Here is a 24697-nt window from a genome sequence, read left to right on the forward strand (position 1 = left end):
GTGGCTGCAGAGATCAGCCAAGCCTGTGTAGCCCACAACTGAGACCTCTGTGAGACAGTGTGACTTCAAAACCCTTGCACTCTTTATTCATGTGTATCTTTTATCTCTGAAACATCCCAGTCGTTTAGCTGGTCTGTGTTTAAGCCTGTTAGAACCTAGTTCTGGTTTGGTTGAAGTTCTGACAGCAGATGAATCCCAGTAGGCTGGCAGTATTATTGCAGGTCAATGCCCTGTTCAACGAATGACATGTAGTAGGCAGGTGGATGAAGGATAAAATCACATTGATGTCCCATTTTTTTTTGGTTGGATTCACACTAGGGAAGTGGAAGAGGAGTTCAGTGCATACAATTTTGGACAATTTCTGATGGTGATTTTATCCCTCTTCTGAGTGAAAATAACATACTGAGCCTTAGTCTGCTTCATCCAAGAGCTGTATAGGAGGTGGCATGGGCCTGTATCTAGCACTGAGGGCTTAAGCCTGTGAGTTGTTCATAGTAAAGTCTGTGTAATGCAATCTAAAAGGATCTTCCATCCATTCTCTTGCTTTTCCACATCACACTAAGGTTTTATGGATGTTTATTAACCTGGGGCAGCCTTTAGACCAGTGGAAGCTCTAGTTTTCCTCAGTGAGACACAGTGGCTTTTTTACTCCAACATTTGGAGTACCCATTCTTGGAGGTTTTGGAGTCTACATCCCAGGAAGTATTTCAGAGATGTGTAGACATGGCAGTAGGGGGCATGGTTTAGTGACAGGACTCAGTAGGTCAGTTTGATGGCTGAGCTTGATGATCTTGACAGTGTTCTGCAACCTAAATGATTCTATAATAAATTTCTTGCCTTTTTTTTTTTTTTTTTTTTTCTTTTCTGTGCAGCTCCCAAGAAGCCTCCCACACAGCCCCCAGCTGACCCCGTGGTGAAAAATAAAACAGAAACCTCAGTGACGCTAGGATGGTCCCCTCCGAAGCTGGACCGCCCCATTCCAATCGACGGCTACGTAGTGGAACGCAAGAAACTAACTGGCTTTACCTGGGTGAGGTGCCACGAGTCTCATGTCCCTGTCCCCAAGTTCACGGTGAGCAATCTGGCAGAAGAGGCTGATTACCAGTTCCGAGTGTCTGCTGTCAACGCGTATGGACAGAGCCCATATCTGGAATTCCCAGGGAGCATGCACCTCGGTGAGCACAAAACCCCCAGAGAAATGGGTCAGCCTGTGCTGACCTGCCACGTTGGTGCTCTAAAGACATTTCCCGTGTCTTTGAGGAGTACAGAGCAGCAGCACTCCAAAGCCTTTTTCCTTCGCTTCTAGCTCTCCTACCTCATTTCAATGTCTGCCCATCACTAAAATGGTGCAAGTTGGGTTTCTGTGATATAGCTGTGAATATGGTTATATTCCAATATCTCACACCAGGCTGTGTGAGAGGCAGAGCTCTCTGTAATGGATCTTCAGCCTGGAAGTTCTAGAGAAACTCTAGAAGCTCTTCTAGAGCTTGTGTAAAAGGAAAAATAAAGGTGTACTTATGATTTAATCTTCAGTATATGAATTAGGTACTGAAATTGCACCTAAAGAATGTTTCTGTGATGATCATATGGTCCTAAAAAACAGGTTTCTATTGGTCTCTCTATAGTCTCAGAGTTACTATGAGAAATATGGGTATTTTACTTTATTTCTAGGGTACCAGTATGCCACAGAATTATGTATAGTGGGATTGTCTCTTCCTTTGATTTGTTCTACTGAGCAATATCTACTTAGACCCAGATCACACTCTGTCTTGTTATTGTGTCATTCTTTTCCCTAGCTGACCACCTATGCCTGAGCTTCCCTAGAATATCTAAAAGTAATTAGTGTTCTGCCGAAGATCCTTTTAAAATCTAAGAATAATATTTCTTATTAAAGAAATAGCACGCTTGCTAGGGATCCTGGGTGGTTCAGGATGCCTAGCAAGTGTTACGTCTGTCATGCCTTTAAAGACAGCAGGGAAAAAATAAGTAAAATATATTTGTTGTTCTATCTGTGCAGGAAACAGGATTTAATCTAGTGCCACAGGTCAGTTAATGGCAGACATAGAAATCAAATCCCATTCACCAACTGTGCATTGCTTTCAGTATATGCAAGATTTTATCCTCATGTCTCGCTTACCTTGAGAACTTTGTTCTTAGGAAGGACTGTTCTCCAGCATGGCAGTCTTGTGTCTTTTGGTCTCAGACATACAAGTTGTTCTTCTTTCCCAGAACCGGTCCTGGCTGTGAAAACCCCCTTGACAACTGTTGAAGCTGTACCTGGAGGGGATGCCACGTTCACTATTGACCTCACAAAAACATGTTCTGGAACTTGGTACCTTAATGGTAAAGTCTTGCAGGAAAGTGAGACCTATATCATTAAGAGAACCCAAACTACTCACAACCTAATCATAAAGAATGTCACCAAGAACGATGATGGAGCAGAAGTGAAATTTGTTGCCAACAATGTTGATGTGAGCACCAAGATGAGAGTGAGAGGTATTTACTTTGATCGTTGTCCTTTCTTCTTCCAGTCAAGGGACAGTTGCTATGACCTGATGGTTAGAACAGGGGCTGGAGGCCTGCACTATGGCCTGGACTGTACAAAACACATGAAATTGCAGCATATGGACTAATGTGGGTCCTGGTAATGACCTAACCGTGGTAGCACAGAGTTTAGAGGGAGTCAGTCTACCTGGCTGCTTGGTATCTGAACTAGACTGCTTAATGTCAGCTTGGGAATTTCTGCAGCTCCCAACCATCAGTCAGTAGATTCAGTTACCAGACAAACTGCTGAATCTCTAAACTGGTAATTTCAGCTCCAGGTTTGGCTAGATTTTCTGGCTGTAGTGGAATCATTCAAAAGTAAAGGAGCATTACTATCTGTATCTACTAGTATTGCATAGCAAAAGGTAATGAATAAAATGTTTCTTACGTAAGGAAGTGCTTGGCTTTGGGTGAAAATCTCTGCAGAAGCACGTTTAGAGTATTGTTAATCAGTAGAAAGATGTGCATTTTTTCTCAGTGAATCTGAAAGAAAAAAAAAGATTAAATCTCCTGAAATGGGAAAAAAATTGTGAGGGCAGGAACAGGAACTAACACTTTTTCAAAGGTCTTGCAGCAAACACATATCAGGGACATGCTAGCCTGATATAACTTGAAATAATGAGGCCTTTGTTCCTGACAGGTGCTGCAGTGAGATTTACCAACAAGAGCAGAGATATAGAAAAGGTCTCTGCTCGGCTGCGTGAGGAAGCCAAGCTTCAGGCTGAGCTTTCAGACACAGACACTACTGTGAAGTGGATGAAGGATGGGAAAGAACTCAAGGCCAGTGAAAAATACGAACTTCAAGCTGTGGGGAAGAAGCACATCCTGAAAATTCACAACATTGCAACAGAGGATGCTGGAATTTATCAGTGCGTCTGCGAAGGGGATAAAATGGTCTTTCAGCTTTCAGTGAAAGGTATGTGACTGGGCTGCTTTGCATGAAAGGCCTATTCCTGACCAACAGAGTCTTCAAGGGGCAGAAAGGGAGTGCACCAGAGGTGGTGGCATGAGCTGCTGGAACTGAGGGTTGTCTTAACTTCCCATCGGCATCTAGTGTTGACAATGTCTAAGATCCCAGAGTAGGAGAATTTGGGAGTGAATATAGCATGTAACACCATCTCGGTGGTAAGAGCTGTTTTCACTCAAACTGGCATCTTGAAATTCTGCAGGGTTTATTTCATAAGCTTAAATTGTAGGTAGTGAAAAGGTGAAGAAACTCAGCCATGGAGGCAGGTCATGGTGCCATCTCTGCCCTTTGCTTGCTATGTGATGTTGGGCAAGTCACTCAGGAGGTAGTTCAGCTCTGATTAAAGGTGAAGAGACCAAGGTAATCTTGGCACTGTTTTTTGGCAGTTTTTTGTTTTTCATCTATTTGTTTGTTTTCTGTCAGTACCCTGGCAAATAAGAACAGACATTTCCAGGGCATGTTTGAATGGCTTGACTCATTGCTATTTGCAGGGTGTTCAGATAGAGGGCCGTGTGGAACAAACAGCAAAATATGATTTCCTTTATATCATAGAATCATAGAATACCCTGAGTTGGAAGGGAACCATAAGAATTGTTAAATTCATCTCTGGACTCCACACAGGGCAACCTAAGAGTTAAACCATGTATCTAAGAGCATTGCCTGAATGCTTCTTGAACTCGGGCAGACTTGATGCTGTGACGAGGGCAGCTCTGGGTGCAGAACCTTTCCCTAACACCCATCCTGACTCTCCCCTGTCCCAGCTCCATGCCGTCCCCTCGGGTCCCGTCGCTGTCCCCAGAGAGCAGAGCTCAGCACCTGCCCCTCCGCTCCCCTCATGAGGGAGCTGCAGGCTGCCATGAGTTCTCCCCTCAGTCTCCTCTGCTCTGGGCTGAACAAACCACATATTAATGATTCCTGTTTGACAGATTTGAACCAGTTCAATTTTACAGGTCTCTGTTGTTCAGCTGTTCCCACCTTCATGGCTGTACTTTCCTTACTGCATGCCGTCTCTGTAGCTGGCAGGCCCAGTGACTACACAACCACCCTCAGAGAAAGGTGTGGAGTCCTTAAACCTTTCTCTGAAACCAGTGGAATGAAACTTTTGTCTCGCAATCCTTCCTATCTGTGCAAGCTCTTATGAACTAGTTCAAAGGAGAGCTTTGTCTGCCTTGAACAGGACCAGAATTTGGCTGAAAAGCACCAGGTCCATGGACCTGGTGTCTGCTGAAGTCTGCTGAAGTTCAGAGTATAAAGCCTGACTCCAGGACAGTCTAGTCCATTATCAGACGTCATTTGGGGTGTGTTCAGTAGCTATTTTGATTTAAACTGGCAAATTGACTTTGTAGAGACATTTGATTTCTTTGTTCTGTTCTGTAATCTGTCCCTAAGATACAGGAGAAATCAAGGAAAAGATGGGAGAAAGAGCAACCTAACTTTTCTGCTATTCTCTTAGAATAGCTACAAGAGGTGATGTAAATAGCACTTTTTTTTTTTTTTTTTTTTTTTTTTTTTATGACAGTGATGCAAAATTTGAAAGAGGATAAGACCTCTGAAGAGTTACAGGGGTTTTTACCTAGCTGTCATTCTGTCATTTAATACAAAGTAGTAAAAAGAAGGTTAAATTTTCTGCCCAGGTACCTGTTTTGCTGAAGGTTATAGGTCTGATCTCTGAGATCAGTGTGCTGGGCGTTGGTTGCATTAAGTGAGAATCCTTTGTGTACTCCATAGAAAGATTTGCTGTTTTGTCCTAAATCTTCAGGACTGCTTGCAGATTACAGTAATGCAAAGGCACCTTCTTCCCAGCAATGACTACACTGAGTACGTATGAGGCTCTTCTCCATCATACTCTACTGGCTTGTCACACTAATTCATCTCTAGAAACAACAAAACCCTGGAGTAATTATTTTTGGCATTGGAATTAATAATCATTTTGTCATTGGAAAACTTACTTGCTTGGTTATTCTCAAAAGGCAAACTCAAAAGAGACCTGAAGACTGCTGAAAAAAAAAATAAAATAAAAAATTGAAAAATGGGACTAAATTTATGGAGTAGGAACTTTCTGTCTACACTTGGCAGCTGTTCTTAATTTTGGTTTTCTTCTCTCTCTCTGCCTCTTTAGCATAATTTTTCACACTGGCAGATCTACCCACGGGTTTAATTGACTTAGTTGATGGACATGTCTATGTGTTTTTCACTGTAATGTGACCATCAAATGAGTAATGAATGCTATTATTTTAAAATCTGTGTTGGCAAGCTGTGACTTAAATGTCTGCTGTTTGTAGCTTGATTACTAGAGAATCAGCTTTGATACATCTCATACTTGCAGCATGAGGCTCACAAAACTAGTTCCCATGTCATGCTGTCCCACTATTTCACTTTCCAGCATCTCCACCTTTGATCTGTTCTTCCTGTAAATCAGATGCAGCTAGCTGGTAAATCATTTGATTTGCAGGTCAGCTGGGTCTAGCACATGGGCATCACGCGGCTGCCGAGAGGCCTCTGTGTCAAGCTGCTGCCAGAGGTGTGCCGCTTGCTGGGCCTGATGCCCAAAAAGCCCCACTAGAAGGTGCATTTGCCATTTATCACTGCAGTCCCTACACTGCTGTGACACTTCACGTGCCAGATGTCCTCTGACACACGACCTCATGTGTCGAAACAGGACATCTGAGAAGTTTCTTTCAGCCTGCCGTGGTGTAGTTTTTTATTCTAATCTTCTAATAATGGAAAAGTGCATGAACAAACCAATTTTCCTGTTCTTCCTCCCAAACCTTTTAATTCATACAAGTTCCAGTAATTCTGATAGAGGGGTGGAGATTTCAGCAACATTCAGCCTCCACAGGCTTCATGGGCATAGGAGTTGTGTAGAAGAGAGACACTGTGTTGTTGTCCTGCTGAAGGGAAAGCAGCAGCATCCTGAGTCTCTAGAGAAACCACTGGAAGAAGAACCCCAGATAAATCAATAAGAAATGGGGCTTCGTTGTTTAAATGTATCTGGTATGACTTCTTTACCCATAGAAAATGCTGCACTAGACTTACTGAACCCCAAAAAACAGGGCTGGTAGCAACCCTGCTCCAGCCCTCTGGTCATCCACTTGGCCTCCTCTGGACTTGCTCGAGTGCAGGCTCCAGGTGGGGTCTCACAAGAGCTGAGCAGGCCTGCCCAGGTCCCTCTGGGTGGCATCCCTTCCCTCCAGTATCACACAGCTTGGTATTGTCAGCAAACCTGTTGAGTGCACTCAATCCAACTGTCCATATCACCAACAAAGATGTTAAATAGAACTGGTCCCAGTACTGACCCCTGGGGAACACCACTCATTGATCTCCACCTGGACATTGAGCTGTTGACCACAACTCTTTGAGTGTGACCATCCAGCCAATTCCCTACCCACCGAGTAGCCCATCCCTCAAATCCACGTCTCTCCAATTTAGAGACAAGGATATCATGGGGGACAGTGTCAAATGCCTTGCACAAGTCCAGGTAGATGATACATCTAAAGGAAGGAAACTAAATGCAAAATCCACCCTTGTTGATAAGGTCTCCTGAGGGCTTTGAGATAAGGAAAGCCCTCATGAGTTGCACCAGGAGGTAGCACAGATAATAACACCTTTGGAGCAAATCCTGTGAGAGCTGTGCTTAGCTGGTCCTGTCCCATGGACTGTATCAGCAACAAAAACCAATAACTGCATTTGCATGGACTGGGCTTATATCCAGCAGTGGTAATGTGCAGTTAGAAGGAACAGCTTCTGAAAAATGATTTTTTTAATCTGACATTATTATAGGATGGAGTTAAACATATTTACAGGATCTCAGAAACTACAGTGTACATCAGCTAGCTCTTGAGCTCCTAAAACACAGCCATTTGGTACAAATTTGTTTAATTAGTATTATGTGTGCACATTTTTGAAATTACAGAAAAAAATGCATACGTAATAAAGACTTTGATTTTAGTAGCTTTGGCAGCACAGTCCCAAATATCTGACTTAATTATATGTGCTATTTTAAAATAATACGTTAACAAGAGGTTTGAAGATTAATTCCGTTATCTAGAGTAAAGTGGGACTGTGGCTTTAGGCTAACATTTTTGGCTAGGATACTGGTGATTTTTTTGAATCTTTGCAGTCAGTGACTTGATTATTCCACTATGCATTAATAGATGCCAGATTCATCGTCTGTCTTCTGTGCTTTACTTGATTTCCAGGAAGGTTTTTTTTTTTCTCATTTCTGTCCTATGTGATATCTCCATAGATTTTTAATTTATTCTAACTTTATTTATCTAGATTATATTTTAACCTTTTTTGCAGTTGATTTCTCTGCCAGGAGGTTACAATAGAATGATTGGATATCTTTCATCGCTTTCCTTCCAGTTTGCTTGTTTCAATTATTTCCTCACTTTTCCTATTTCAGGTATTTTCTTAAAGCCCAATTGCCTAGGACTTCATCTCCCTTTGGCTTAGCCTCTGTATGTTTTCTGGCTTTTGTATGTATGATTATCCGGTATATGGTTTGTAAAGGCTGAAAATTTGGCTGCTTCTGAATTAGAATCTAGTGACTACATCCATAATTATACATGGATATTTGTTCTTACGATAAATTAATACCTTACGTGCATGTTTTCTAATGTTTATGCTATTATTTACCAGCACTATGTGTCCATATTTTTGTTTCAGCACTTGCAAACTTCGTAAACAAAGAGAAAACTGGAGGAGTTATCAGGGCCATTGCTGGAAAACAAGCTGAATTTGTTTCTGAGACCTCTGAAGCCAACATCATGGTTAAATGGTATAAAGATGGCAAAGAAATCACGGCCAGCAAGAAATTCACCATGGAAGATAAGGGGAAACTGCATAAGCTTGTGGCTTCAGCTGTGACAAAAGAAGATGAGGGAACATACACATGCAAAATTGGAGATGACACTCTTATTTTTGATTTAAAAGTCTCAGGTAATTTTCTGATCCAAGTATGGGATCAGAGTCTGTGTTAGGAACTCAGAACTTGATTCAAGTTACTTGTCTTGCCTTGTAGATTGCCAGGTCTTTGGACTAAGTTTTCACAGCACTATTTCAGAAACTCTGACCTCACTGTAGTCCCTTTGCAAATCCACAGTACAGGCAAATAATATAACCGTGCTGTTCTATGTTCAGGTCCACTCAAGGTTTTGCTAGGGTTGGAGTCCTGACTCAAACACTCCATGTAGTGAGCCGGCTGAAAGCTACATCTGGGCTTTTAGTTTAAGGATAGCCTCAGCATTTATATTATCCTTGAACATCCTGACTGAAGCAGTTGTAAAGTCTTGCCATGGAAGTCCTGTGTCCTCATTTGACAAGTCGGAGCTTGGAGATTTGGAGAGCTAAGCATCTCTTTTTGTTCCCAAAAGACGTTGTGATCTCTGAGATGTCTCCCCGAGGTGCTGTAAGCCCAGCCATTAGTTCATGGCATATACCCATCAGCATAAAGCACATGCTCGAGCACGCGCTTCTCACATCAAGCCCAGAAGAATAATGCTTTTCACTGATGCGTTCCAGTTCAGGATGGAGCTGGAGTATAAAATAACACAAGAAATTATCTGTGAAATTCAATATCTGTGAAATTCTGCTGACTCAATTTGCATAGCCTGGTGGGAAGCTTTCTCTTAAAGGTGGTTTTCTGGCTTGTGTCTTGAACCTAATTTTTCAACCCAGTCCTCAGTTATAAACTAAAACTCTAGTGAAAGCTTCTCATTTTGTATCCATGTGCTGCAGTGCAATGCAATTTAAGAGAAGTAACATCTCCCTGCTTGTGACCTGTAGCAGTACATCTGAGTTCCTGTGACACTGTCCATCAGCTAACTTAAAAACTTAGCAGAGCTGATAGATTTAGCACAGCACCGGGCTTGGGATTCATAGAGGGTTTACTGAGCTAGAGGGATTGCTTCCAGCTTACAGGTGGTGTTTGCTCAAGTATTCACTCTGCATCCTGCCCCCAGTTCTGTTTGCTGTTTTTTTCCAAAACAGACAAACAAACAAACAAAAAAAACCAGCAGCATCTGCAACGTATCTGCGTATCCCCACGAACTTTTTGATGAACAAGGAATGAGTTACAGCCTGTTAACAAAACCTTAGCTAGGGCAACTTCCAACTTGTTTCACATGTCACCACAAAATGTTTTCAGGTTGTTAATATGAAGTACCAAACAGTCATGATATGGTCTTTGGGCAGGAAAACAATCTGCCTTTATGGTATTGAGTTACCCCGACAGTTTTGAACAGCAGGACTCAGGAGGGAGCATCCTTCCTTGCTCGTATAGTTTTAAAAGAATAGATCACTCCTAATGATTACAGTTTTAAATGAAATATCTGTTTCCTGATGCCACAAACTTGTCTGTCATGGGTGTAGCATAGCAAGTGTCCTTGGTATATTTGGTGACTGAAAGCAACAGTTGCTGCTAGCAGAAATACAATACTGAGCCAAGATTGCTGGTAACTGACAGCCATCAGCTTGCTCCTCAGGCAGGGGCTGGCTTGATGGAACGAAGGCTATGAAATACCTGACGTGCTCATCAAACACTGCTTGTTAGCTTAGGGACACGGCGTATTGAGTAGGTTTGCTCACATTTTGCAAGCAAGGTGACTGTTTCCACTTAGTTGCCTTCATTTTAACATTAGAAATACAGAGAAATAATACAGAAATACAGAAAACTGAATTTATGTTAAAGAAAAAATGGTTGAAAAAATAAAAGGCTGTCAGTAACTTGAGGGCATCTCAGCTTGATTTAAAAGATCAAAGATTGCAAAGATTTTAAAATTTCATGTATTTGACTAAAACACACTGAATATTATTTGTATACATTTATAAAAAAAAATTGTATACATTTATAAAATATTTATCAATACCCGGCTTCCAAACTGGAGACCATTGTGTACTAACTCTCTTAAAACTTGAGCAATGAGTTCCCCAGTACAGATAACTCTGCTGTATCTCTGTGGGAGGACTTTTCTGACTTGTAAGGGCACCTTATTGCTGTGTCTGTTAACGCTCTGCCCTAGTTAAATTGCAGTATTACCATGCACACATCTGTACCTTTATACCTCCAGAGATGAAACTTCATCACCCAAGTGTGACTAGCAATAACAATCAGTTGTAACTATATCTTAACATTGTGCTGAATAATACTGAATAAAGGCATAAACTGATTTCTCCTTTTCTTGTCAGATGAAGCTGTTAATTTTGTCAACAAGCCCAAAACAACTCCAGAAATATCAGTCAGTCCTTCTGAAAACCTTGAGCTTGTGTGTGAGGTGTCGGCTGCAAGTGGAACTGTCATATGGAAGAAGGATCAAACTGAGGTGAAGCAGGACCAGAGGACAACAATCATCTCTCAGGGGACACACCGCAAGCTCATCATCAAAAATGTGACACTGCAAGACCAAGGGAGCTATACCTGTGAAACAAAGAACGACAAAGTAACATTCCAAGTCAAAGTCAGAGGTGAGAAAATGCCCAAAATTCCAAAGATCAAGGAATACTCAGAATAATACTCCGAATAAAGATAAAAAAATACTTGGAAACAAGGAATACATTTGGAATAATATCTGACAGTTGGAGAATGATCTTAAAACCTCTCTGGGTACAATATTTCAGCTGTAGGACTTGATGTGCAGTCAAGTATCACAGTTTTTTACACACACTTTTAGTTGTAACTTCAAGAAATGATAGGCAAGGAGGTTACTTCTGCACCTCTCGCAGTCAGCTGGTGTGTCTGCAGAAACACTCATGCAGAATTACAGTGCAAGGTGATAGCAGAGGTGCAGGGGTAAATAAAAGGGAAGGGGGGGGTGTTGAAGAGCACTGATTAGATGGAGAATTGCTAAATTTAAGTGACTCAGATAGGTGAAAAAAACATGGGTGATTCCTAGATATGAGGGCTGTTCCTTTCTTATTCGCTGGAAGCTGAGAGAAATACCAGAAGAGAAAAAGAGGAGGGTTCAGGCAGTGCATATTGGTGCCTCAGGTCCAACTCTGTGCTTGAATTTTTTAACATTGTCCCACAGTTCCCACACACCCATCATTTACCAGTGGAAAAGCAGAGAAGGTGCTTTCCTGCCCTAATGGGCCAGCACTTGCTCTGTTAGGGGCAAGTACAGTGAAATAGGGGGAACTTGAATAAGCACTGGAGAAGACTACTGCAAAAAAACTGTGTGACTATTGTGGTATTCTTGCAGAGAAAGATGTGTTTACAAACAAGGACAAGGTACAAAAGGAGGTGAAGGCTGCACTGACACAAAATGCCACACTGAGCTGCGAGGTGGCCCAGGAGAAGACCGACGTGAAATGGTACAAGGAGGGGAAGCTGATCACGTCGAGCAAGAAGTTCAAGGTGGAGTCAGAGGGCAAATCTCGTCGGCTGGTGGTGAGTGAGGTGGAGAAGAAAGATGCTGGGGAATACACCTGTGAGGCTGCTGGCCAGAAACTGACCTTCAAGATTGTTGTCACAGGTAGGAGAGATGTTTCTTATCACGGAATGGCCCATGAGTCTGCTTTGGTACAGACCAGAATAAATCACTTTCTATGCTCCAGTGACTGGGTAGCATAGATCTTCACTGAGGTAGTGACAGAGATCAGGCAATCAGCTGGTGTGCATTCACTGTCACACAGACACTTATAGCTTGGTGTCCTCATCTGTAACCTGAATCTCACTTAACCAACCTTGCTGTTTTCTGACTACCTGGTAAAGGAAAAGCAAACAATGATATGTGCTGTTGTGATTTATGGGGATGAAGGTAGGGCCAGCTCCCACATCTGTTGGAAAATAGATCTGGAAGCCGGTTCAAGAAGACACCTAGAATGGACAAGGCTTATGTATGAGTAACAGAATCACACAGAATCACAGAATCACAGAATTTTCTAGGTTGGAAGAGACCTCAAGGTCATCGAGTCCAACCTCCAACCTAACGCTAACAGCCCTCCACTAAACCATATCCCTAAGCTCTACATCTAAACGTCTTTTGAAGACTTCCAAGGATGGTGACTCCACCACTTCCCTGGGCAGCCTGTTCCAGTGCCTCACAACCCTTTTAGTGAAGAAGTTCTTCCTAACATCTAGCCTAAAACTCCCCTGGCTCAACTTAAACCCATTCCCCCTCGTCCTGTCACCAGGCACGTGGGAGAACAGGCCAACCCCCACCTCGCTACAGCAAAGATGTAACAGTGTAACAGTGTAACAGTGGCAGATAAGATCAGATAACTACGTGTGCATTACATTATGGAGCAACAAGACAGATATCCTATGCATCCACTGAGATAGGAAGAACCTGAACTCTTAAGGCATTGCAACATTTTGCTCAGCAACAGTGTTGTGTTGCCCTCAGACTGTACACGGGGTCTGAGGTGTATCTCAACTGAGTGTGGGGACCATTCTGAAATGACAGAGCTGTGTGAAACTTTCCTAAGCAGGATTTTGTATTAAGTTGTGAAAACTATGGACAGCACGAACATACCTGTGCATTTTAATTTGCGTCTCCCACTCTACAGAAGTAGAAGAAGGTTTTATCAACAAGGACAAAGTGCAGAAGGAGGTGGAAGCTGCACTAACAGAAAATGCCACGCTGAGCTGTGAGGTGGCCCAGGAGAAGACCGACGTGAAATGGTACAAAGAGGGGAAGCTGATCACGTCGAGCAAGAAGTTCAAGGTGGAGTCGGAGGGCAAATCTCGTCGGCTGGTGGTGAATCAGTTGGAGAAGAAAGATGCTGGGGAATACACCTGTGAGGCTGCTGGCCAGAAACTGAACTTCAAAATTGTGGTCACAGGTAAGGGAAGATACTTTGTCCCATCCTTCCTATTTCTAGAACATTTACAAAAATGATTATTATTCTGTAAGTGTTTTTTCCAGTGACACTTCAAATTTTTGGAGAATGTCATGGGGATGACTTAGCTCTGATAGGGAAAAGGAAGAAATTGTTCCAGGTACAGTTCTGAGGCAGCTCCATCCTTTAAAAAGTTTAGGTGTTTGCCTTCACTGTGGGAATGGGGCCATAAAAAGGAAGGTTCTGATTGCACCTCTCCATCGCCGCGTGTTGGTGCATGCAGAACAACCGAGGACATTTCAGAGCAGGGGCACAATGGTGAGCAGTAGGGTGCTTGCCCCATGTCTGCACATTTTTTGTTTGTCTTGGAAGGGCTCGTTTCAGCCTGTGGGGAGAACAGGACAGGAAGGCTTTGTGCAAGTTCAGGTCTCTAAGGCATTGGGTAAATGGAACTGAGGGAAGAAAGTGGCAGGGAGAGTCATTCAAGGTGCATTATGTACTGGGGCTCCATAGTGGGGGAAAGGATTCTATTTTCCAGTTGTCTCTCTGCCTCCTGCTCCTCTTTCAAGTGGTCTAACTAATCTCTCTCTCTCTCCCCATCTCCTCCCAGAGCCAGAAGCTGTATTTACAAACAAGGAGAAGGTGCAGAAGGAGGTGAAAGCTGCACTGACACAAAATGCCATGCTGAGCTGTGAGGTGGCCCAGGAGAAGACCGACGTGAAATGGTACAAGGAAGGGAAACTGATCACCTCGAGCAAGAAGTTTAAGGTGGAGTCGGAGGGCAAATCTCGTCGGCTGGTGGTGAGTGAGTTGGAGAAGAAAGATGCTGGGGAGTACACCTGTGAGGCAGCTGGCCAGAAACTGACCTTCAAGATTGTTGTCACAGGTATGAGAAACCCACCGTTTTGGGTGATATTTCATTGCCTTTTCTTTGTGTCTAGGTGTTCTCTCCTGTTCTCTCAGTCCAAAAATACTGTTAGGCTGCCTTTCGGTGTTGGCCTAAGCTACCATTTCAGTGAGGTTGTGTCAAACTTGGCAGGTCTACTGATTGCATGCAGGTATCTTGTTATCAGCCACTCGACTTCCTCTGCCTCCTTAGGGTCAGATACTGAATCTAGAGTTTTTTGCTAGGGGGCACTGTACTAAAGGACCTCTTCCAGTTTGGTATTCCTTCCCTTATTTTTGCCATTAATCCATGAAAGTAACTGTTTCTCTCCTCTTCAGTTCATCTTTTCTCTGCACAACATCCTGTCTACCAAAACAGAGAATTTCTTTGATTATTCCACTGTCTGGCTGTGCAAACACATACTTGTACACTTCCTCATGACTCTACCATGAAACAGTTTTGTGGATGCTGAACAGAAGTGGGTACAGATACGTGCAACTTGAGTTATGAGTTGTTTTTAACAACCTTTCATCCAGTTCTTCCCTTACCAATTTCTTCAACATCAGCTGCTTTTGGATACCTGAATGGGATTTATGCAGTTATGAGAACTGTGCAACACTGGTCTACCAATCAATATTGCAACAGTAGCATTTACAACACCCTACTTTATTGTGGCTGCATCAAGTTTTGGAAGTTGATTGTAGCATACTGCCCTAAAAATTTTCAATCTGATGCATTGCATTTGTCTGTGGTCTGTTGAATCCAAAGGAGATGACTGTTCCTTCCAAGTTTTACATCTGTAATGACCAGTCGTGAGTCCAGTAATGTGTATTTCTATTTGCTTTTTTTTTTTTTTTTCCTGTAGCAATGTGATTTGGAGTCTGAGGATTTAGCACTGAAGCAGTTCTCTTGTTCTAACTGCAGTATGGATTTCTTTGGTATCAGTAAATTTTGTGAGAGGTCTGACTGTTTCTGAATTGGCTGATAAGAAGGGCTTTTGTTTTGTTTTATTGGTTGTAGTTATACTCTGCTGTCTCTGCTCATAAGTCAGATGGCTCTCTGTTAACTTTATGGTTTTTGTTTCATATTCTGAGCTGATCAGAACAAGGAATCCATTCTCTCTCTTTTTCTCTTTCTCTCTTTCTTTCTCTCCTTCTCTGTTTCTTTCTCTGTTTCTTTCTCTCTCTCTCTTTCTCTCTTTCTTTCTCTCTCTCTCTCTCTCTTTCTCTCTCTCTTTCTTTCTCTCTTTCTCTTTCTTTCTCTCTTTCTCTTTCTTTCTCTCTTTCTCTTTCTTTCTCTCTTTCTCTTTCTTTCTCTCTTTCTTTCTCTCTCTCTCTTTCCAAATTTCCTTCTTTCTTTATTTCCGAATTTCTTTTTTTCTGAATTTCTTTCTGAATTTCTTTCTTTCTTTCTGAATTTCTTTCTTTCTTTCTGAATTTCTTTCTTTCCGAATTTCTTTCGGCATTGAACATACTGGACCTTAATCCTGGCTGAGGTCTGGCATTTTATCAGCTACGTAGAGGAGCAACTGCACTCTGAGTCTACTGACTTTCCTGCTTGCACATATGTTGGAGACCTGAAGTCCTTGCAGGGCATAGCTTGCGTTCTGTTCCCTTGTAAAGGTTGCAGTCTTTCTGCTCTCCCTGTCCTGGGGCATCCCACTCCCAGGAGTCTTCAGCGTGCAATGTACAACTGCTCCTATAGCACAAAGCTTTGCTGCTGCCCTGTCAGCCATCAGCTGTTACTCTCCCCACACCTCATGGTGTACATAGGGTATGATTTGAGGGCCTTGGGATCTTTATCACGAGCTGTATAGCTCATGCTTTTGGCTCAGGAAATTGCCAGTTTCAGTGGAGGATGGATTACAGTAAGGCTAGGTTTGAGAGACATCTGTCACACAACATGGACATTGATGGAAAGACCGTGGCATGGATTGGAATAAACCAAGTTCATCCTCAGCTGCTGAAGCCAGCTCATACATTACTGCATGGGTGAAGATAGGAAACGCAGAAATGTAAGGCTTTTACACTTGAATTTCACTAGCTGAGGGCTATTCTTAGCTGTTTGCCTCAGAAACCAAGGGATTTCAGTTCTCTTTCAAACTGGGTGACTTCATGGCGGCACAAGGTAATTTAACACCTTTCCCTCTCTGTCGTAAGTGGAGAGCGCTTGCCTAGCTACTGTTGCTGTATTTCTCATGTGTACCACTGTAACGTGACGTGCAAGCCCAGCACTCACTGGAAAATGATCTAGTGTGAAAGTCAGGAAGGGATTACGAGTACTCTTTGAGTGGTTGGCTCTTTCGCTGCAGAAGTCCTCGTCTTACTAGATTATCCCAAAGTGCAATGGCTTTCTGAATCTTAATTTATCCTCTTACCACTGCATTCAGAAAGCTTTTCAGGGTTCCTATATTCCAGGGTTCCACTGGTAGCACAAACTCATCCATTTTAAGGACAGCCTGAAGTTTAGATTCTTAGTGTTGAATATTGGAATGCAGCTATGGCCCTTTAGCTTATCATAAAAAAACACACAAAGTGCTGCACACGTTAGAGAATGAGATAAAAGTGTAGTAGAAAGAGTTGGTTCTGCAATCTCATTATGTCAAGATTCATGATATACAGTGAAATCTTTATCAAAAGGATACACGATATCCTTTTGATGCCCACTCCATTTGTTGAGACAGAGGTTCCAAAGGGAACTGTGGAAGAAAGTGTCTTTAAACAATTCATTTTTCCTGTCTTAATTATTGAGAGAAGATTCCCTCAGTCAGTTTTCAGAAAAGTCAGAGGTTTCCAAGTACAGAAAATTATATTTTATGCATAAAACTGAGCTATGAAAATTAACTTAAGCCAAGTACTTTTCTATATTAAGAACTGTATCTTTATAATTTCCTTGGAATTAAGTTAAAAGATATTTTCTGAAAAATACCCAGTCTTAACCTGACATACTCAGATGCTGGTAAATTCCTGTAAATAATGTGATAGTGAAGTCTGCGATTCATAATTGGGTTGTATTTGGCTAAACTCAAATGTAGACTGTAGCAATATGAAAAAAATACAAAGGTAAAGATTTATCTTTGTCTTCATTAGAAGAAATTTGAAAATGAGGAGTTCCAGCTGTTTGAAAAGAATAGTTAGAGAGACAGAATGATTATGAGGACTGTCTGTAGAGTTTGTATTATAATGTATGATAAACACATCTGTAAAGCAATGTTCCTTACAAGAAATTGTCCTATACAATGTGTATACAAAATATGTATAATATCTTCCAGTCACAAGCTATTTGTATCTTACATATATTTTCTCTAACATTTCCAAATACCAGAGCCAGAAGCTGTATTCACAAACAAGGAGAAGGTGCAGAAGGAGGTGAAAGCTGCACTGACACAAAATGCCATGCTGAGCTGCGAGGTGGCCCAGGAGAAGACCGACGTGAAATGGTACAAGGAGGGGAAGCTGATCACCTCAAACAAAAAGTTTAAGGTGGAGTCGGAGGGCAAATCTCGTCGGCTGGTGGTGAGTGAGGTGGAGAAGAAAGATGCTGGGGAGTACACCTGCGAGGCTGCTGGCCAGAAACTGACCTTCAAGATTGTTGTCACAGGTAGGAGAGAGATTCTCTCAGTACTGTTTCCTATCGTGATTAATTGCTGCCTTCAACATATTCTGAGTTTATATGCACTCTGCAGCTTTATTTTATTTGTCATTCTACAAAACTGAGTTTGATTCACAGTGTGGTAGATGCATCTTACCTCTATCTGTTCCCAAGATGGACATAAGATTTGGTTCAGATGCCTTCATGTAGGCTTCCAGTTATTCCTGAAACGTTCTGGAGATCCCTGGCTGACATCCAGCTGCCCTACTAGAAATGGGCAGCTTTCCCGAGAGTCCCTGGTGTATCTCCCAGCCTCATGAAGACATCTTGGGTGAACAGGGTGTGTCAAATTGCCCAAGACACTTGTATGTGGGCAACTGAAATGTGGTCCTAATCAGTGCAGTCTGTGAAGTGACCATTGACAGGGTGACCCCTGACTACAGCAGGGTTTCCAGTAGCACATTCTCACTGGGAAATCTAAGTTTAGGTGCCTTAATCTGGGAGCTGAGACCAGTTCTACCTCCTGGGTAGCTAAAGTTGAGTGAATCTCTGTCATGATGTCAGATTCCTAACTGCTGAGAATCATCAGTGGCTTCTGGGGCTCGGTAACATAAACTTTTTTTTTCACTCTTGAAGATTCTCTCCACAGCTGAGATTGGTTTGCAGGTATGCACTAAAAGATGCAGTATTCCTGCTGACAAGGGCTGAAACAAGCATGTCATTAGAGGTCAAATAAATACTGGTTGTGCATATTATTTTAATATGAGTATATTTTTTGTGTACAAAATATTTCAATTACCACAGATTTTAGAAGGAATTATTCCTGATACCTAGATATCACAGAGCACATCATGTTCATAATTGCTGTTTGCTGTTGGCTTCCAATTTCTAATTAATGTAACCATGCAAATACTATACTCATTTAAAAACAGATTTTGCAGAAACAAGTTTATTCATAGCTCCATGAACCACATAGAAATGGAGTTAAGAAGGATTTCAGTAGGTCAACCTAATGCATCCCTCTCTGCTGCATGACAGTAGCTAGATTTCCATCCAGATACCCAAGGGGGTTGCAAGTGGCTCATTTAGGGACAGCTCTGTGCTTAAGTTAGGAAAATATTTGATTAAAAACCTTACTTGCTTTAAAACTTTATAAGGTATGAAGAATATATGGTTTTAGTAGTCCACTAGTTGTCCAGAGAAGGAAGTGTTAGGTTGTTAACTTATAGAAATAACATTTTAAAACTGGATCATGTTCATTCACTTTAGCAGGTATGGAATTATTCTAAAATGACAAAGATGCATTAAGTTGTTGTAAGCTGAATTTTGCATTTTGTTATGAACATTTTGGACAGCGTGACTGTATCTTTGCATTTTAAATTGTCTCCCTCTATAGAAGCAGAGGATGCTTTTGTGAACAAAGAGAAGGTACAGAAGGAGGTGAAGGCAGTCATGAAGGAGAATGCCACACTGAGCTGCGAGGTGGCCCAGGAGAAGACCGACGTGAAATGGTATAAGGAGGGGAAGCTGATCACCTCAAGCAAGAAGTTCAAGGTGGAGTCAGAGGGCAAATCTCGTCGGCTGGTGGTGAGTGAGGTGGAGAAGAAAGATACTGGGGAATACACCTGTGAGGCTGCTGGCCAGAAACTGACCTTCAAGATTGATGTCACAGGTGAGAGATTACCTATTTACATTTATTTATTTATTTTGGTCATAACTTTTAAGACAGTTCCCTAGTGTTTTGATTCCAGAATTCCAGCGATTTATTTCCAGCATTGACCTATGTGGTTCTGCAACAGAACGCATATCGTTATTCTTAAAAATTGATGTGCATGTGCTTGGACACTTTAGGAAAGAGAGAAATCCATGCATGTCAGTATTCTTTCTCAGAGACTGACCAAGAATAGTTATTAAGAAATAGGATTTAAGAACAAGACGAACATACAACAGTCCTTCCACACTTTAGCAATCTCTAATTCCAGTCTAAGAATCTGTAGTTTCTGTCTCTACTGGGACAGAGCTCGCTTCTACCATATCTATACAAGACATGGCTTTGCTGAAAGATTTTACCAATATGGCCTTGTGAGGAATTGAGGAACACGCTTTGAATGTAAGTTCAGAACAATATCCAGCAGTTTGTGTAAGCAACTCTATCATCAATACATACCCTTCTATTCTTGCTGCTAGTTATTTTTGTTGCAAACAGTACCCCATACTTCGTTTGTCATGATATATAAATCTTCCTTCAGTCTTGTTTGAAAGAGTTGAGGGAGGACTACCTAGTTTTGATGTAGTCATTTCTTAACTGTGCACAGAAAGAAAACTCTAAAGATGCATGCAATGAAAACTAAAACAGACAAAACTACCAGAAGTTTACGTGAAACAATAGAATTGGATTTGGTGCAAAGACCTGCTGTTTTTTCTTTCAGAGGATTCACACTAGAATCTAACAGTGTCATCTTTGAAGTGTGTGCATCTACACAGCCCAATGCACCACTCACACCTCAAAGCTCTTTATTTTGGACTCAACTGAGAATGTGGTTATTTATCTTCTGCACTGGAGGTGGTTTGTGGCTGGCCTCCTCCCAGTGTGGTCTGAGCAAAAGCATGACATTACAGCATTGAGATTCATGTGACTGCCAGTTGTGGGTCTCACTGAGATACAAGCTGATTGGATTTCACTCTGCTTGCTCTGCTGTGTGTGTGTTCTGTGGTATATATTACTGGGGAGTGACCCTACAAGGAAATTAGAGACAAATGTGCCTCGTTCTGGTTTGAGAGATGGCAACTCTCCTTTGTGCTATAAAAAATACAGTAATACTTATTTCATGATTCAGTTATATGACTTTACTATAGCTCTATGCCATTTGTAGGAATGGTACAGGGTAAAACCAAACCATTATTTTACTTCAAACAATGAATGTCATTGATAGCAGTAGCTGTTCGAGGAAAAAATGTAGTAGATTATTAGTTTCTGCCTTTCAGTTTCATTTACAAAGGGTCTTATTACACTGTTTGAAAGAAGAACTCTTCTTAGCTCCCTGTGGAAAGATTTTATAATCTGGACTGGGAGAACTTTATCCTCTATTGGATGCAACAAGGCACTGAAGGGCTTTCAGAAGCTGTTTGTGCTTATGACTTAGCCAAAAGGTCTATCTCTGAGGAAAGCTGTTGACAGCAATAATGGAGGGTTGCATGACAAGCTATTTGTATCTTATATATGTTTTCCCTAACATTTCCCAATTCCAGAGCCAGAAGTTGTATTCACAAACAAGGAGAAGGTGCAGAAGGAGGTGAAAGCTGCACTAACAGAAAATGCCACGCTGAGCTGTGAGGTGGCCCAGGAGAAGACCGACGTGAAATGGTACAAGGAGGGGAAGCTGATCACCTCAAGCAAGAAGTTCAAGGTGGAGTCGGAGGGCAAATCTCGTCGGCTGGTGGTGAATCAGGTGGAGAAGAAAGATGCTGGGGAGTATACCTGTGAGGCTGCTGGCCAGAAACTGAACTTCAAAATTGTGGTCACAGGTGAGAGAAGACACTTTGTCCCATCCTTCCTATTTCTAGAACATTTACAAAAATGATTATTATTCTGTAAGAGTTTTTCCAATGACACTTCAGATTTTTGGAGAATGTCATGGGGATGACTTAGCTCTGATGGGGAAAAGCAAGAAAGTGTTCCAAGTACAGTTCTGAGGCAGCTCCATCCTTTAAAAAATTCAAGAGTTTCTCTTCACTGTGGCAACAGGGCCATAAAAAGGAAGGTTCTGATTGCACCTCTCCATCGCCGTGTCTTGGTGCAAGTGGAACAACTCTGCGGTGCAGCTAATTCCCAGAACGTTTCAGAGCAGGGACACAGTGGTAGCAATAGGGTGTCTGGCCCACATCTGCACACTTTTTGTTTGTCTTGGAAGGGCTCGTTTCAGCCTGTGGGGAGAACATTACATGAAAGCTTTGTGCAAGTTCAGGTCTCTAAGGCATCAAGTAAATGGCAACTGAAGGAAGAAAGTGGCACAGGGTGTCATTCAAGATGCATTGCTGTGATGGGCCTCCATAGTGGGGGAATGGATTCAGTTTTCCAGCTCCCTCTCTGCCTCCAGATTCTCTTTCAAGTGGCCTGACTAGTGTCTCTCTCTCCCCATCTACCCCCAGAGCCAGAAGCTGTATTCACAAACAAGGACAAAGTGCAGAAGGAGGTGAAAGCTGCACTGACACAAAATGCCACGCTGAGCTGTGAGGTGGCCCAGGAGAAGACCGACGTGAAATGGTACAAGGAGGGGAAGCTGATCACCTCGAGCAAGAAGTTTAAGGTGGAGTCGGAGGGCAAATCTCGTCGGCTGGTGGTGAGTGAGTTGGAGAAGAAAGATGCTGGGGAATACACCTGTGAGGCTGCTGGCCAGAAACTGAACTTCAAGATTCATGTTACAGGTGAGTAAGTGTTTCATCTGTTTTACATCCCCCCCAAAACTGAAGGAAAGACAAGTTGCATAGCTTGACAAATTCCACCTCAGCAGTCAGTTGATGGAGTATTTAAATTTTGCTGTTCAACTCATGTCCATTCACGCTGTTAGGTCTGTCTGCTTCTTTGAAAGCGGAGAACTTAGAGGATTTCTGTAGACTAAGCCCAGGATGTCTGTTAATCTAATGGAGATTCAGAGATAACAAAATAAGAATTCAATATTTGCAGGAGAAATTAAAGGATATAGAAAATCTTCGGATCACAAGAATTCTCTTCTCAATACTTCTTCCTGAAATAAAGTGTCTTTTTTACTGTGGAGTCTTAGAGCCAGTATTTGGTCACAATGATGGAGGAAGGCATGAATTAGTGGTTTTCTGTAAATTTAAAAAATTACAATTTAAATGGAATTCACATTTTTTTTCTTCTCTGGATCAGGTAAGAGAGAAATGTTTAAAAAAAATGGGGCTTTTCTTTACAGAAATGGAGAAAAGTAAACTTTTAATATGTAACAAAGGCTTATACGAAACATGTGGAAAGATTTTTTACCAGGGCATGTATTGACAAGACAAGGGGCAGTGGTTATAAACTGAAAGAGGGTAGATTTAGATTGGATATAAGGAAGAAATTCTTTATGACGAGTGTGGTCAGATGCTAGAACAGGTTGCCCAGAGAAATTGCATGTGCACCATCATTGGAAGTGTTCAAAGTCAGGTTGGACAGGGCTTTGAGCAATCAGATCTAGTGAAATATGGTCCTGGACATGCCAAGGGGATGAGACTAGATGATCTTTAAATGTTCCTTCCAACCCAATCCATTCTCTGATTCTACAGAGGAAACCTTTTTATTATCGCTTCTGCCATACTAGAACCATTCTCAGAAGTGGTAGGTGAGGAAAACAAGTTTCTTCAACATGACATGAGCAAGAATGGGATTTAACCCTGACATACCTTGGTCATATCCTGATGAATTTAAAGCAAATTGAAGAGTTCATGTATTAGATTGCATTTTGATTCTGGCACCGTGCAGTGCTAAGCAAATACCATGGGGGCTAGCTAGTTTAAATTCATTAGAGAAACATAGTTCTGGGTTGACACATCTTTGAAACACTGGGCAAATAAAGGTAATAAACACAGAATGTACTCACAAAGATTGCTTCTCAAGCCTACCTTTGCTTTTGCTGTCAAAGTAAATTACAACTCTCAGCTTGTTTGGACAATTTAATTTCTGTCCACTTATACAAACTTCTTAACAGCTCTGTGCACTGGTGCTCTGCTGGACATTGAGGAAATGTGAATTTTTCTGCATATTTTGGAGAATTATGGTAGTAGAAATGAAAGCAGGTTTCAGGCCATCTAAATTGAAGGAGTCCTTCACTGGCACTTGATCTAATTCAGATGTTAACATTCAGCTGATAGCACTGGAAGGCAATCTGGGTGGGAATGCCATCCTCTCAGCACCACAGTCCAAAGACTGATGTGAGCATTTGGGAAGGGCTGTATAGAAGAGGTTCACTTTTTGAATCTGCTGCTTTACCCTCAATTCCAGAAGTGGAGGATGGTTTTATCAACAAGGAGAAGGTGCAGAAAGAGGTAAAAGCTGCACTGACAGAAAATGCCATGCTGAGCTGCGAGGTGGCCCAGGAGAAGACTGACGTGAAATGGTACAAGGAGGGGAAGCTGATCACCTCGAGCAAGAAGTTTAAGGTGGAGTCGGAGGGCAAATCTCGTCGGCTGGTGGTGAGTGAGGTGGAGAAGAAAGATGCTGGGGAATACACCTGTGAGGCTGCTGGCCAGAAACTGAACTTCAAGATTCAAGTTACAGGTGAGAGAAAATAATTTGCTCCTTCCTTCCTATTTCTAGGATATTTAGAAAAATGATTATTATTTTGTAAGAGTTCTTATTATGCTTCAAATTTTTCAAGTTTGCTTCTTTTTCAAGTATGCACTTTTTTGCTCTTTTTTTTTTTTTCTTATTTTTTTTCCAAGTTTTTCCTATTATGCTTATTCCTTCGGGGGAGGTTTAGGGAAGATATTAGGATAAATTTCTGTACTGAAGGGATTGTGCAGTACTGGAATAGGTTGGCCAGGGAAGTGGTTGAGTCACCATCCCTGGAGGTCTTCAAGAAATGTGTTGATGTAGAACTTAGTAGCATGGTTTAGTGGTGGACTTTAGTACTAGGTTCAAGGTTGAACTAGATGATCTCAGAGGTCTTTTCCAACCTGAATGATTCTATGATTCTGTGATAAATGACAGCTTGGGGGAGAAAGTAGCATGGAGTGTCATTCAAGATGCATTGCCCTTCTGGGGCTTCAGAGTGGGAGAATGGACTCAGTTTTCTGACTCAGTCTGCCTACTGCTCCTCTTGCAAGTGCCTGACTAAGATGTCTCCTGGAGAACAGGGGTATTTCACAATTTGGATGCAATAATGTGAGATGGGCTAGGCTTTCCTAAAGGTCACATAGGAAGTAAGGAT

The 24697-nt window shown here is 41.9% G+C and overlaps 1 protein-coding gene across 15 annotated transcripts in view; it reads left to right on the plus strand.

Annotated features, from left to right (window-relative positions):
• Nucleotides 1–24697, plus strand: part of OBSCN (obscurin, cytoskeletal calmodulin and titin-interacting RhoGEF) — a 184565-nt gene that overhangs the window by 21407 nt on the left and 138461 nt on the right. For 12 of the 15 annotated variants that reach the window (XM_084509857.1, XM_084509867.1, XM_084509870.1 and 9 more), the window contains exons 5-17: nt 873–1175; nt 2230–2496; nt 3185–3460; nt 8180–8452; nt 10700–10975; nt 11710–11982; nt 13019–13294; nt 13902–14177; nt 17502–17777; nt 19165–19440; nt 21018–21293; nt 21918–22193; nt 23770–24045. In XM_084509857.1, coding sequence (XP_084365983.1) covers nt 873–1175; nt 2230–2496; nt 3185–3460; nt 8180–8452; nt 10700–10975; nt 11710–11982; nt 13019–13294; nt 13902–14177; nt 17502–17777; nt 19165–19440; nt 21018–21293; nt 21918–22193; nt 23770–24045 — 3600 coding nt within the window. The remainder of the gene's footprint in view (nt 1–872; nt 1176–2229; nt 2497–3184; nt 3461–8179; nt 8453–10699; nt 10976–11709; nt 11983–13018; nt 13295–13901; nt 14178–17501; nt 17778–19164; nt 19441–21017; nt 21294–21917; nt 22194–23769; nt 24046–24697) is intronic. The other 3 variants (XM_084509866.1, XM_084509869.1, XM_084509871.1) reach the window with 3 other exon arrangements.

This window comes from Aythya ferina (genome assembly GCF_964211825.1).
Source record: "Aythya ferina genome assembly, chromosome: 2".
In the NCBI taxonomy this organism is placed as follows: domain Eukaryota; kingdom Metazoa; phylum Chordata; class Aves; order Anseriformes; family Anatidae; genus Aythya; species Aythya ferina.